Source organism: Mytilus trossulus, unplaced genomic scaffold (assembly GCF_036588685.1).
Source record: "Mytilus trossulus isolate FHL-02 unplaced genomic scaffold, PNRI_Mtr1.1.1.hap1 h1tg000234l__unscaffolded, whole genome shotgun sequence".
NCBI classification, from domain to species: Eukaryota; Metazoa; Mollusca; class Bivalvia; order Mytilida; family Mytilidae; genus Mytilus; species Mytilus trossulus.
In genome coordinates this window covers 3,880,044-3,895,051 of record NW_026963315.1, presented here as the reverse complement: position 1 = coordinate 3,895,051, position 15,008 = coordinate 3,880,044, and the positions used below count along the sequence as shown (strand labels likewise).

At 29.8% G+C, this 15,008-nt stretch overlaps 1 protein-coding gene across 1 annotated transcript; it reads right to left on the bottom strand.

The window, feature by feature from the left end:
• Positions 1–251: 251 nt before the first annotated feature.
• On the bottom strand, positions 252–14,857 carry LOC134701275 (vacuolar protein-sorting-associated protein 25-like). Its single transcript, XM_063562401.1, has 6 exons — positions 14,790–14,857; positions 4,359–4,504; positions 3,501–3,554; positions 2,485–2,576; positions 1,591–1,666; positions 252–442 (listed from the first exon to the last, which is right to left on the bottom strand). The coding sequence occupies exons 1-6, from the start codon at positions 14,852–14,854 to the stop codon at positions 330–332; spliced, it is 546 nt and encodes a 181-aa protein (XP_063418471.1). The 5' UTR covers positions 14,855–14,857; the 3' UTR covers positions 252–329.
• Positions 14,858–15,008: the final 151 nt, after the last annotated feature.

Sequence of the window (15,008 nt, the reverse complement as noted above, 5' to 3'; positions counted from 1 at the left end):
TTTGTGTTTGTAATTCAATGTGCTAACCACTACACAACAGCTCTCCTATATTGCTTGTCATATTTTGATTATATGCCCCTTGAGGGTCAATGATTGGTTAATAAAATCTTATTTTGAATCTGGAATCTTGGTAGGGTCTGCAAGATAGCCTAACTTTAAATGCAGAACAAAGCTAGACAAAAGGCCACCAACAGATCTCTCAAAGTTAACAGCATGACACTCTTTTTTCTATATATAGAAAATATTTATATATATGATATATATTTTAATAGTACAACAATAACTGTACAAATTATATAAAAATGACTACATGTATATCACAGATTGCACTAAAAGAACTTGACACCTTCACTATCGTCAAACATCATTATTTCTGCTTTCTGTTGCGCTTCTAAAGTCTTTATAGCTCGTAATAATAACCACTTTTCAAGACCATGAAATTCTGAAACAAAATTATACAATTGAAAAAATATATGTTAATTCTTTGATAAATGATGTATCATAGTTTTTTTCTGACAAAGATAAAAGGTTATGTTTGTTTTTTTAAACAATAAAAATTTGCCAACTTAAGAGAAATAGTAAAATAACAAAAATACTGAACTCAAAGGAAATTTTAAATCCCTAATCCCTTTTGCAGTCATAAGCATTTGGTTTCTTAACATTTGTCTGAGGCAAATTAAAGTTTGAGAACTGAAACCATCTTGGAAAAAATGTATATAAACAGATAGACACTGCATGGTAAACCTTTATGTCCCCTCTGCTATGACAGGGGCATAAAAATGGTTTTAAATGTCAGATACTGGTTGTTTTAAACAAATGTTTATCTATCTACTAACAAAAACTATTTAAGGAATGACTGTAATATTTTTTCTGTCTATGAAGAAATAACATAAAAAATTTGGTGCACACAGAATATCGGGCGAGGCAGATTATTTAACAGTGTGCAACAAATTTTTCATGTTATTTCGAATAGACAGAAAAAATATTACAGTCATTTCTTATAATTTAATTCTAAATTCCATTTTAAACTGTAGAAAACCATGAAAAAACGTTGATGACGTCATGGTCACATGACTAAGTTATGTCTATGGGCTCATAACTAAATAACTTCAGCCAATCAGAAGACTTGTTACATCCAAAATTAATAAATTATGCTTATTATAACAGTTATGCCTAAAAAATGAAAAATTGATAAAGGATTTGACTGATGATTTTCACTGTGTTGTTTAATAGTCCACAAATTATTATTATCTTATTAATAAAGCAACAATTCCTACATTATCAAATAATTTGTCAACTATCACTCCCAAAAATATTTTCACATAATTAAAAGCAAGCTTGAGCAAGGGTATCCATGTCCTCAAACACATTCTTCTTTTATTTGAATAATTAACAGAAACAAATATAGCAATATTAAGCATGTTAAATGTTTTCTTGAACTATTTATGATTTTACTGATTGAAAATTATTTGTGAAATCTATACATAATTTACATGCTTACTCAGATGAAAATTTTGTCAAAAGCAAAGGGAGATAATTCATATACAAATGGAGAGAGGGGAACTAACTTAATCATTATGTATTACCAACCTGTTCCTTCTGATTCCTCTCCATTCGTTAATTCATAAAAAGTACATACAGTATTAGTCATGGACTTTGATATTATCTGAAAGACAATAGAATAGATTTATTTTTAGATCACTATTTATCATACATTTTTTAATTGGCATTCACAATATGGACATTCATAAGTTCATTTTAAAATATAATTTTTTTAATCTGGTCTTCTGTCTTTTTCATATTTTTTTTTTCTATTTTGACAAATTTTCTATATTTGGTAAATTGATTGTTACATCTTATTACTGGTATAGTCATTACGAGTACCAGTAATATTTATATAGGTGATTCGAATCATGTTTGTATATCATAGTAGATGGTGAATTCTGTATTTTTCAAAAGTTTGATGGTAATTGCCACTTTACATGATCTGATGATGAGCAACATGAGAAAGTGATGACAATAGTTTTAAGTGTAACACTAAAATTCAGGGTTGTTCAGAAACACATACCAGGGAGTAGTTCATATTCAACACAAACAAAAAAAAATATGTAAAAATTTAGGTAATTTTGGTATTTTGCATCAATTGCATGCATTAAAAAAAGGAGGGTACATTTTATGGAGACAGACTCCAGGTGCAGGATTTTCTGGCTGTGATGAACACCCATTAGTGGCTTTGGGCTGTTTGCTGCACCTTGTTCAAGTTGTTGTCTATTTGACACTTTCCCCATTTCTCAATTTTATGACAAACAGATATTTTTTTCACAGAAACATGCATATATGACAAGATATTTTGTGAAATGAGTTGCTGACTGTTTTTAAAGTTTTTACTACGAATTACTTTATCATTTTTAAATCTTATCTTTAAAGGGCAATAACTCATACTGCTGAGACATCTCTCAATGATGAACTTATACTATATCTTACCCATGAATATATTAAATTTCCCCATTCCTCAGGAGTTCTCCACATCACCAAACATTGTTTCTTTGTCTTGGGATCTTTCCATTCTAAGTGCCCTATAATCATATACAATAACAGTTAAGTTATTTTCTAAAGAACATTCATCATTTTATCCTACAATCTACCAACTATTGTCATGATTGTACACATTATGTTATTTGATGTAAACAAATTTATTTTCTCTTTATTTGTACATGTTTATGCATTCAATTTTTTTCTTCAAAAGTATCAGGCAAACACATTTTTGGAGAAATACAATAAAATATGAAAATAAACTAAATAATCTGACTATGCAGTACGCTCATTTTTTGAAATTTTACCACGTCTACCAAGACCCATAATTGTAAATTTTGGTGTCATTTGGTCTCTTGCATGTGGAGAGTTGTCTCATAGACAATCGTACCACATCTTTTTAGTAAAAACATATTTTCGTATTTCCTGCTTTACCAATGTTTACTACCAGGACTATTTTAAAAATATATATGTCTTTAGTTTCTTTTCTTCAACATGTCATCAGAGAATGATTAAGTCAGTATCTACAAGGAATAGCAGTAAAATGTTATCATTGACCTTAATTACTTGATCATGTTGATTTCATATTTAGAGAGCCATGGTCATGATGGTGTAGTGGTTAGTGCATCAGACTACTAACACAAAGGTTCCTGGTTCGATTCCCATTCAGGATGAAAATTTCAGGAACTCAATTTTCGGCTCTCCCTTGATACCATTTGCAAGTATGGTCTTGAGGAAACGATGATAGTCTGTCAGAAGGGGACAATAAATGGCTAACCTGTGTTAAGAGAGAGCCATATCTCTTGCACGTTAAAGACACCCTTGTAGATTTCGAAAAAGAGTAGGCTAATGCCGCTACAAGGCAGCACTTGCACCCGCAAAGTGGAAAGGGATTAGTATAAGTTGCAAAACTTGTTTCCCAATCCACTATAAATAAATATGTTTAAACTATATATACATGTACTAACCTGTTCTACAAAGTTCATCTAACACTGTATATAAACCATCTAATGAGAGTTTTCCTAAAAACTGTTAAGGTCAACAACATACATTTTACACCACCCAAAATGTTACTTGATCTGAGTTTTGTGGTAATAAGCAATTTGCATAAGTTTCATAACATTTAGTTTAGGCAACTCTAAGATGGAGAACAGAAACAAAAAAAATCAGCAATTTTTCCACTTGCAAAGGGGAATAACTCTAAAAAGTTAAAGTGACGCCACCCAAAATTCAATCTTGATTTTTTTTGTGTGGTAATAACACAATTATAAAATTTTCATAATATTTGTTGAGCAAACTAACATGACTATAGAAATGTATAGTAAGAGAACCGAAACCAATTTATGGACATACAGACAGAAATATTAACACTAATTAATGTCTGCACTGCTGAATTGTGGGCATGAAAAACATTATATCTAATAATTACCAGTATGAGTATACAAGGATGTTATATGAAATGTACTGGTAGCTATTTAGTAGTGAATCATTCAAACACTAGTATTTTTTGTGAAAATTCACCACTCAGTTTTTCATTGAGTCACCTTGTGTGTAATAGTTAGGGATGACATCAAAAAATCAATGAAGGATAAAAAACTTAATTCAAATAGTTTGGGGGTGGGGGGGGGGTCAAATTACTGCAAGTTTTGTATAAATTGACATCGATTTTACAAATATCCTTATTGGTCAATCAATTTTTCCCAAATTAACTTAAGAGGGGGGTAGGGGGGTCAGTGAAAAAACTATATGAATTAAGTTTTTAATCCTTCATTGAACTTTTGATGTCGTCCCTTAATGTACAATTAATTGACACTATAAAAGGATACTATCTATCTCTTTATTATGACAGAGCTGGGAGTTGAGTATCTCTGTTACATCTATGCTGTATGACTTTTTCTGTTTGTGGTAGTTTAGAATCAGTGAACACCAAGCTTCCAACTGTTTCTTTCTTGTATCAGAATTAGGCTGAATCCTGTAATGAAGAAAAGAATAAGGCTGAATCCTGTAATGAAGAAAATAAATGTATGAAATATAACAGATTCATGTTTCTTCCTTGTATCTGAATTAGACTTAATCCTGTAATGAAGAAAATAAATGTATGAAATATAACAGATTCATGTTTCTTCCTTGTATCTGAATTAGACTTAATCCTGTAATGAAGAAAATAAATTTATGAAATATAACAGATTCATGTTTCTTTCTTGTATCTGAGTTAGGCTTAATCCTGTAATGAAGAAAATAAATTTATGAAATATAACAGATTCATGTTTCTTTCTTGTATCAGAATTAGGCTTAATCCTGTAATGAAGAAAATAAAGTTATGAAATATAACAGATTCATGTTTCTTCCTTGTATCTGAATTAGACTGAATCCTGTAATGAAGAAAATAAATTTATGAAATATAACAGATTCATGTTTCTTTCTTGTATCTGAGTTAGGCTTAATCCTGTAATGAAGAAAATAAATTTATGAAATATAACAGATTCATGTTTCTTCCTTGTATCTGAATTAGACTGAATCCTGTAATGAAGAAAATAAATTTATGAAATATAACAGATTCATGTTTCTTTCTTGTATCAGAATAAGGCTGAATCCTGTAATGAAGAAAATACATTTATGAAATATAACAGATCCATGTTTCTTTCTTGTATCAGAATTAGGCTGAATCCTGCAATGAAGAAAATAAAGTTATGAAATATAACAGATTCATGTTTCTTTCTTGTATCTGAATTAGACTGAATCCTGTAATGAAGAAAATAAATTTATGAAATATAACAGATTCATGTTTCTTTCTTGTATCTGAGTTAGGCTTAATCCTGTAATGAAGAAAATAAAGTTATGAAATATAACAGATTCATGTTTCTTTCTTGTATCTGAATTAGACTGAATCCTGTAATGAAGAAAATAAATTTATGAAATATAACAGATTCATGTTTCTTTCTTGTATCTGAATTAGACTGAATCCTGTAATGAAGAAAATACATTTATGAAATATAACAGATTCATGTTTCTTTCTTGTATCTGAATTAGACTTAATCCTGTAATGAAGAAAATAAATTTATGAAATATAACAGATTCATGTTTCTTTCTTGTATCTGAGTTAGGCTGAATCCTGCAATGAAGAAAATAAAGTTATGAAATATAACAGATTCATGTTTCTTTCTTGTATCTGAATTAGACTTAATCCTGTAATGAAGAAAATAAATTTATGAAATATAACAGATTCATGTTTCTTCCTTGTATCTGAATTAGACTGAATCCTGTAATGAAGAAAAGAATTAGGCTGAATCCTGTAATGAAGAAAATACATTTATGAAATATAACAGATCCATGTTTCTTTCTTGTATCTGAGTTAGGCTGAATCCTGCAATGAAGAAAATAAAGTTATGAAATATAACAGATTCATGTTTCTTTCTTGTATCTGAATTAGACTTAATCCTGTAATGAAGAAAATAAATTTATGAAATATAACAGATTCATGTTTCTTCCTTGTATCTGAATTAGACTGAATCCTGTAATGAAGAAAATAAATTTATGAAATATAACAGATTCATGTTTCTTCCTTGTATCTGAGTTAGGCTTAATCCTGCAATGAAGAAAATAAAGTTATGAAATATAACAGATTCATGTTTCTTCCTTGTATCTGAATTAGACTTAATCCTGTAATGAAGAAAATAAATTTATGAAATATAACAGATTCATGTTTCTTTCTTGTATCTGAGTTAGGCTTAATCCTGCAATGAAGAAAATAAAGTTATGAAATATAACAGATTCATGTTTCTTTCTTGTATCTGAGTTAGGCTGAATCCTGCAATGAAGAAAATAAAGTTATGAAATATAACAGATTCATGTTTCTTTCTTGTATCTGAGTTAGGCTGAATCCTGCAATGAAGAAAATACATTTATGAAATGTAACAGATTCATGTTTCTTTCTTGTATCTGAGTTAGGCTGAATCCTGCAATGAAGAAAATAAAGTTATGAAATATAACAGATTCATGTTTCTTTCTTGTATCTGAATTAGACTTAATCCTGTAATGAAGAAATTAAATTTATGAAATATAACAGATTCATGTCTCTTTCTTGTATCTGAGTTAGGCTGAATCCTGCAATGAAGAAAATACATTTATGAAATGTAACAGATTCATGTTTCTTTCTTGTATCTGAGTTAGGCTGAATCCTGCAATGAAGAAAATAAAGTTATGAAATATAACAGATTCATGTTTCTTTCTTGTATCTGAATTAGACTTAATCCTGTAATGAAGAAAATAAATTTATGAAATATAACAGATTCATGTCTCTTTCTTGTATCTGAGTTAGGCTTAATCCTGCAATGAAGAAAATAAAGTTATGAAATATAACAGATTCATGTTTCTTTCTTGTATCTGAGTTAGGCTGAATCCTGCAATGAAGAAAATACATTTATGAAATGTAACAGATTCATGTTTCTTTCTTGTATCTGAGTTAGGCTGAATCCTGCAATGAAGAAAATAAAGTTATGAAATATAACAGATTCATGTTTCTTTCTTGTATCTGAGTTAGGCTGAATCCTGCAATGAAGAAAATACATTTATGAAATGTAACAGATTCATGTTTCTTTCTTGTATCTGAGTTAGGCTGAATCCTGCAATGAAGAAAATAAATTTATGAAATATAACAGATCCATGTTTCTTTCTTGTATCAGAATTAGGCTGAATCCTGTAATGAAGAAAATAAATTTATGAAATATAACAGATCCATGTTTCTTTCTTGTATCAGAATTAGGCTGAATCCTGAAATGAAGAAAATACATTTATGAAATATAACAGATTCATGTTTCTTTCTTGTATCTGAGTTAGGCTGAATCCTGCAATGAAGAAAATACATTTATGAAATATAACAGATTCATGTTTCTTTCTTGTATCTGAGTTAGGCTGAATCCTGCAATGAAGAAAATAAATTTATGAAATATAACAGATCCATGTTTCTTTCTTGTATCAGAATTAGGCTGAATCCTGTAATGAAGAAAATAAATTTATGAAATATAACAGATCCATGTTTCTTTCTTGTATCAGAATTAGGCTGAATCCTGAAATGAAGAAAATACATTTATGAAATATAACAGATTCATGTTTCTTTCTTGTATCTGAGTTAGGCTGAATCCTGCAATGAAGAAAATAAATTTATGAAATATAACAGATTCATGTTTCTTTCTTGTATCTGAGTTAGGCTGAATCCTGTAATGAAGAAAATAAATTTATGAAATATAACAAATTCATGTTTCTTCCTTGTATCAGAATTAGGCTGAATCCTGCAATGAAGAAAATAAATGTATGAAATATAACAGATCCATGTTTCTTCCTTGTATCTGAATTAGGCTGATTCCTGCAATGAAGAAAATACATTTATGAAATATAACAGATTCATGTTTCTTTCTTGTATCTGAATTAGGCTGATTCCTGCAATGAAGAAAATACATTTATGAAATATAACAGATTCATGTTTCTTTCTTGTATCAGAATTAGGCTGAATCCTGTATTAAATGAAAAAAATTAATTTATGAAATATAACAGATTCATGTTTCTTTCTTGTATCTGAGTTAGGCTGAATCCTGTAATGAAGAAAATAAATTTATGAAATATAACAAATTCATGTTTCTTCCTTGTATCAGAATTAGGCTGAATCCTGCAATGAAGAAAATAAATGTATGAAATATAACAGATCCATGTTTCTTCCTTGTATCTGAATTAGGCTGATTCCTGCAATGAAGAAAATACATTTATGAAATATAACAGATTCATGTTTCTTTCTTGTATCTGAATTAGGCTGATTCCTGCAATGAAGAAAATACATTTATGAAATATAACAGATTCATGTTTCTTTCTTGTATCAGAATTAGGCTGAATCCTGTATTAAATGAAAAAAATTAATTTATGAAATATAACAGATCCATGTTTCTTTCTTGTATCAGAATTAGGCTGAATACTGTAATGAAGAAAATAAATTTATGAAATATAACAGATTCATGTTTCTTTCTTGTATCAGAATAAGGCTGAATCCTGTAATGAAGAAAATTAATGTATGAAATATAACAGATTCATGTTTCTTCCTTGTATCAGAATTAGGCTGAATCCTGCAATGAAGAAAATACATTTATGAAATATAACAGATTCATGATTCTTCCTTGTATCAGAATTAGGCTGAATCCTGTAATGAAGAAAATACATTTATGAAATATAACAGATTCATGTTTCTTTCTTGTATCAGAATTAGGCTGAATCCTGTAATGACGAAAATAAATGTATGAAATATAACAGATTCATGTTTCTTTCTTGTATCAGAATTAGGCTGAATCCTGTAATGACGAAAATAAATGTATGAAATATAACAGATTCATGTTTCTTTCTTGTATCAGAATTAGGCTGAATCCTGTAATGACGAAAATAAATTTATGAAATATAACAGATCCATGTTTCTTTCTTGTATCAGAATTAGGCTGAATCCTGCAATGAAGAAAATACATTTATGAAATATAACAGATTCATGTTTCTTTCTTGTATCAGAATTAGGCTGAATCCTGCAATGAAGAAAATAAATGTATGAAATATAACAGATTCATGTTTCTTTCTTGTATCTGAATTAGGCTGAATCCTGTAATGAAGAAAATACATTTATGAAATATAACAGATTCATGTTTCTTTCTTGTATCAGAATAAGGCTGAATCCTGTAATGAAGAAAATAAATGTATGAAATATAACAGATTCATGTTTCTTTCTTGTATCAGAATAAGGCTGAATCCTGCAATGAAGAAAATACATTTATGAAATATAACAGATTCATGTTTCTTTCTTGTATCAGAATTAGGCTGAATCCTGCAATGAAGAAAATACATTTATGAAATATAACAGATTCATGTTTCTTTCTTGTATCAGAATTAGGCTGAATCCTGCAATGAAGAAAATAAATGTATGAAATATAACAGATTCATGTTTCTTTCTTGTATCTGAATTAGGCTGAATCCTGCAATGAAGAAAATACATTTATGAAATATAACAGATTCATGTTTCTTTCTTGTATCTGAATTAGGCTGAATCCTGCAATGAAGAAAATAAATGTATGAAATATAACAGATTCATGTTTCTTTCTTGTATCAGAATTAGGCTGAATCCTGTAATGAAGAAAATAAATTTATGAAATATAACAGATCCATGTTTCTTTCTTGTATCAGAATTAGGCTGAATCCTGCAATGAAGAAAATACATTTATGAAATATAACAGATTCATGTTTCTTTCTTGTATCAGAATTAGGCTGAATCCTGCAATGAAGAAAATAAATGTATGAAATATAACAGATTCATGTTTCTTTCTTGTATCTGAATTAGGCTGAATCCTGTAATGAAGAAAATAAATTTATGAAATATAACAGATTCATGTTTCTTTCTTGTATCAGAATTAGGCTGAATCCTGCAATGAAGAAAATAAATGTATGAAATATAACAGATTCATGTTTCTTTCTTGTATCAGAATTAGGCTGAATACTGTAATGACGAAAATAAATGTATGAAATATAACAGATCCATGTTTCTTTCTTGTATCAGAATTAGGCTGAATCCTGTAATGAAGAAAATAAATTTATGAAATATAACAGATCCATGTTTCTTTCTTGTATCAGAATAAGGCTGAATCCTGCAATGAAGAAAATAAAGTTATGAAATATAACAGATCCATGTTTCTGTATTAACCAAGGATCTGTGTTGTATCAGATTTAGGCTGAATCCTGCAATGAAGAAAATAAAGTTATGAAATATAACAGATTCATGTTTCTGTATTAACCAAGGATCTGTGTTGTATCAGAATTAGGCTGAATCCTGTAATGAAGAAAATAAATTTATGAAATATAACAGATTCATGTTTCTTTCTTGTATCAGAATTTGGCTGAATCCTGCAATGAAGAAAATAAATTTATGAAATATAACAGATTCATGTCTCTTCCTTGTATCAGAAGTAGGCTGAATCATGTAATGAAGAAAATAAATTTATGAAATATAACAGATTCATGTTTCTTTCTTGTATCAGAATTAGGCTGAATACTGTAATGACGAAAATAAATGTATGAAATATAACAGATCCATGTTTCTTTCTTGTATCAGAATTAGGCTGAATCCTGTAATGAAGAAAATAAATTTATGAAATATAACAGATCCATGTTTCTTTCTTGTATCAGAATAAGGCTGAATCCTGCAATGAAGAAAATAAAGTTATGAAATATAACAGATCCATGTTTCTGTATATATTAACCAAGGATCTGTGTTGTATCAGATTTAGGCTGAATCCTGCAATGAAGAAAATAAAGTTATGAAATATAACAGATTCATGTTTCTGTATTAACCAAGGATCTGTGTTGTATCAGAATTAGGCTGAATCCTGTAATGAAGAAAATAAATTTATGAAATATAACAGATTCATGTTTCTTTCTTGTATCAGAATTTGGCTGAATCCTGCAATGAAGAAAATAAATTTATGAAATATAACAGATTCATGTCTCTTCCTTGTATCAGAAGTAGGCTGAATCATGTAATGAAGAAAATAAATTTATGAAATATAAGACATTCATGTTTCTGTATGAACCAAGGACAGGCCTGTAGCCAGGAATTTCCAAAGGGGGGTTCGTTGGACTCACAAACTCGACTTTAACAGTCACAATTCGAACAGAACATTGACTTTAACAGTGCTTATTTGTTTTCAGAGGGGGGTTCGTCCGAAGCCCCCGAACCCCCTCTGGCTACGGGTATGAAGGATCTGTATTGAAGTTCATATTTTGACCTTTTATCCTTGATAATGGTTTACTTTTATAAATTGTGACTTGGATGGAGAGCTGTCTCATACCACATCTACTTATATCTTTTTGACCTACAATTTCTCCATGGCAGCACCTCTATAATTTTTGTTAGACTTAGTCATCATGGTTATATTTATTTTAACAAAAGTAAAAGAGGTTTCTAGTGGTTTCTGGTGATTAACAGTCTGATGTTTCAGATTTTCTAGTGATTTCTGGTGATAAGGAGGTTTCTCATGCATTTTGTGAAATCTGGTGATTTAATTAACAGGAAGTTTCTCAGGCCAAAAATAAATGTCTGTTTAAGGTTACATCATCAAAGTAAATAGGGTTAGTAGGTCGGTATTTCCATTTTATTAAAAAAAAATAATCTATTTTTGAGCCATGATTTTGAGTTGTGCGGTCCGTCCTGCCGTGGTCCTAGTTGTCCATAGGCCTAGTGTACCCATATTTTTCATTGGATTGTTTAAAAAAAAATGGCGGGGAAGTTTTTATTTCATTACACAAGTTGCAAGTTTTCTTAAAACAGCTGTCATCTTCACGATTGTGAACATTGGGATGTATCAGGCAATTGATTAAATGTATTGGTAACCCTTACTTTGCTTTTGACACAAGTTCTGTTCATTTTTCACTTTACAACGGAAATAAAATGGCTTAGGGAAAATTGTAAGGTCAGTGCTCAAATTAGGGTTGGTCGGGTAACCATAAACATACATACATGTATATTTTTTTTGAGCCTCAAGTTTCTCATGGAAATTTTATATTCATGATGACACACGTTTCAACAATTAAGTGCACAGGTAATAAAAGAAAATCTTGATTGTAACCCCGTTTTCATGATTATCATCTGATCATAGCGAAAAATGCAATTATAAGTATTGAATACTTCTTTTAGTATGTTCATAGAGTCGTAAAAGTGTTGACCGTGGGCACATTTTCAGAATGAAGCACGGAATGTACTTTGTTCGTCGGTTTTACACCCCAATGAATTTTCAATATTAAAGAAAAATTCAATTCTTAAGTCATTGTAAGTGAATCACAAACATCATTTTAAAAAAATCACCTACATCATTTATATTGATTTTACACTGAATCTCTCTCTCATGTCTGTGGGTACCTTTTCTATTGTATCTTTTGTACTATGAACAAAGTCCCCTGTCTACCATGATTACAGTAGAAAAATCATTAAATTTTTTTTTTTTTTACAACATTAAATTTTTTTTTTTTTTAAAACATTAACTTTTTTTTGTCGCTTTTTTTTAATTCCTGAATTTGCGCACAACGCAGAAATCTACTTCCTTCTTCTGGTCTTGTTGTCATGAGACATTGAGTAGTCAGTCTAGTAAAAATTTCATCTTTAATAATTCTTCAAATGTCTTTCATATCAATAAATTAATGTAGGACAGAAACATGAGAAAGTCATAGGACAAAAAGTCACAATTCAGTTTTGAAATTAATTTTCTGTAAATACATGAAATAAGAAAACACTAATTTAAGAAATATCTTTTTGTATTTTTCTTCATTGTTCTTGAACTATTCTATACATGCTATATAACATTGTATAAAGCAACCCTGTAATTTTTCTTCTTCAATAAATATCAATAATGATCAAATAATAATTATGACAACAAAGTGTCAATGTGGCTTGGTACAAATGTACTTAAATGGCTTCATAATGAAGTTCATTGTGCCAAGAAATACATCATTTGAATGATTAAAATTAATAATAGATGTTCATTTATCAAACATGTCTGTTAACCTTATGATCAATCTTAAATACTTATAAATGAATATATGTATAATGATCTATAATATAAAAAAAAAGTTTTTCAAGACCTTCTCATATTTATTCAAATAATTGTCAACAAATTATTAGTGACTTTTTGACCCATCAAATTTGTGACTTTATGTACTGTGACTTTTGGTCCCGTGACTTTCTGTTTGTTTGCCGAATAAACATTATCTGATGATCGTGATTCTTTGCTTAAATTGAATATGACTTCATAAATTAAATATCGTCACAAGTAAAATCCCTAACAACAGAACCAAAAACGGAAACGTTACCATGGTTACAGTATCTCCGTTTCTTTTTTAAACGGTTTGAAGTTACAAAAAAAAATAATTCATACAGACTTCATCTCCTTTCAAATGTAATAACTGCCTTATATCATTTGTATGTTTTCTTTGTTTTTTTTAGATATGGCGTTGTCAGTACATTTTTAATCATTCGTAAATATAGCTCAACATGCAGACTTTTTATACGTTCAGGTATTTCACATCCAATTTTTTATGGAAATATTCTTTATAAAGCACAAAGGTGTCAGTATTCACCTCATAAACTTACAAAACCTTTGAATAGACTTATTAAGAAGGGATATAATTACGATACTGTTGTCAAGTCATTAAAGATTGCATATTTTGGCGTTAATATTGAGTCACTGATCAATAAGGTCTTTGCGTCGGAACTAAACACATTTATTCTAAAAACAGTTGTTGGCATGACACGGGTTATGTTCTTCTCATATATGTTATGATGGTATGATACTAAACCCCTTACGGGAAGGATTGTGCCTGGTGTTCATATGATTAAATCATAATCTTTCAGTCAGTTTAATTGAAGTCTGGAGCTGGCATGTCAGTTAACTGCTAGTAGTCTGTTGTTATTTATGTATTATTGTCATTTTGTTTATTTTCTTTGGTTACATCTTCTGACATCAGACTCGGACTTCTCTTGAACTGAATTTTAATGTGCGTATTGTTATGCTTTTACTTTTCTACACGGGTTAGAGGTATAGGGGGAGGGTTGAGATCTCACAAACATGTTTAACCCCGCCGCATTTTTGCACCTGTCCCAAGTCAGGAGCCTCTGGCCTTTGTTAGTCTTGTATTATTTAAATTTTAGTTTCTTGTGTACAATTTGGAAATTAGTATGGCGTTCATTATCACTGAACTAGTATATATTGTTTAGGGGCCAGCTGAAGGACGCCTCCGGGTGCGGGAATTTCTCGCTATATTGAAGACCTGTTGGTGACCTTCTGCTGTTGTGTTTTTTTATTTTGGTCGGGTTGTTGTCTCTTTGACACATTCCCCATTTCCATTCTCAATTTTATTAATGTATAAGTTTGTCCCTTTGGAAGATTTCACCCCTCTTTTTTTAGGTACTATTGGTATCAAATATGGAGTAAAAGGTGTATCGTAAAGTTTTTAAACAATATTTTACTGTCATAGTGGGATATAACATTCTACCCTAATGTATCATACAGCTCAAGGATGTTTATTGTAAAAGAAGATCCTTGTGAAGCTTCTCACTCAAGATTCATTGTATGACAACATTGCCAGTTTGTGACATTCAATATAAAATTTAATGGAGGCACACTCGAATCATTAAAAAGGGAAGTAACCTCAATTTAAAAGGGTTCAATAAGCTACAAGAGTGTTATTACGTGAAGAAAGGTGGGAAATTGTACTGCCAGGGCCATTCCATTTTCAGTGAGTTCCTTATATCCATTAAAAAAAATAATTATATTTAATCAATAACAGACAATACACATTATCACACAAGGTTTTTGAACTTTTTCTGTTTTTTAGCATTGATTTAAATGTATATCTTGATTTATATTTCTATAAGTATGCAGAGTTTTATTTCTCATTGATGTAAGCTT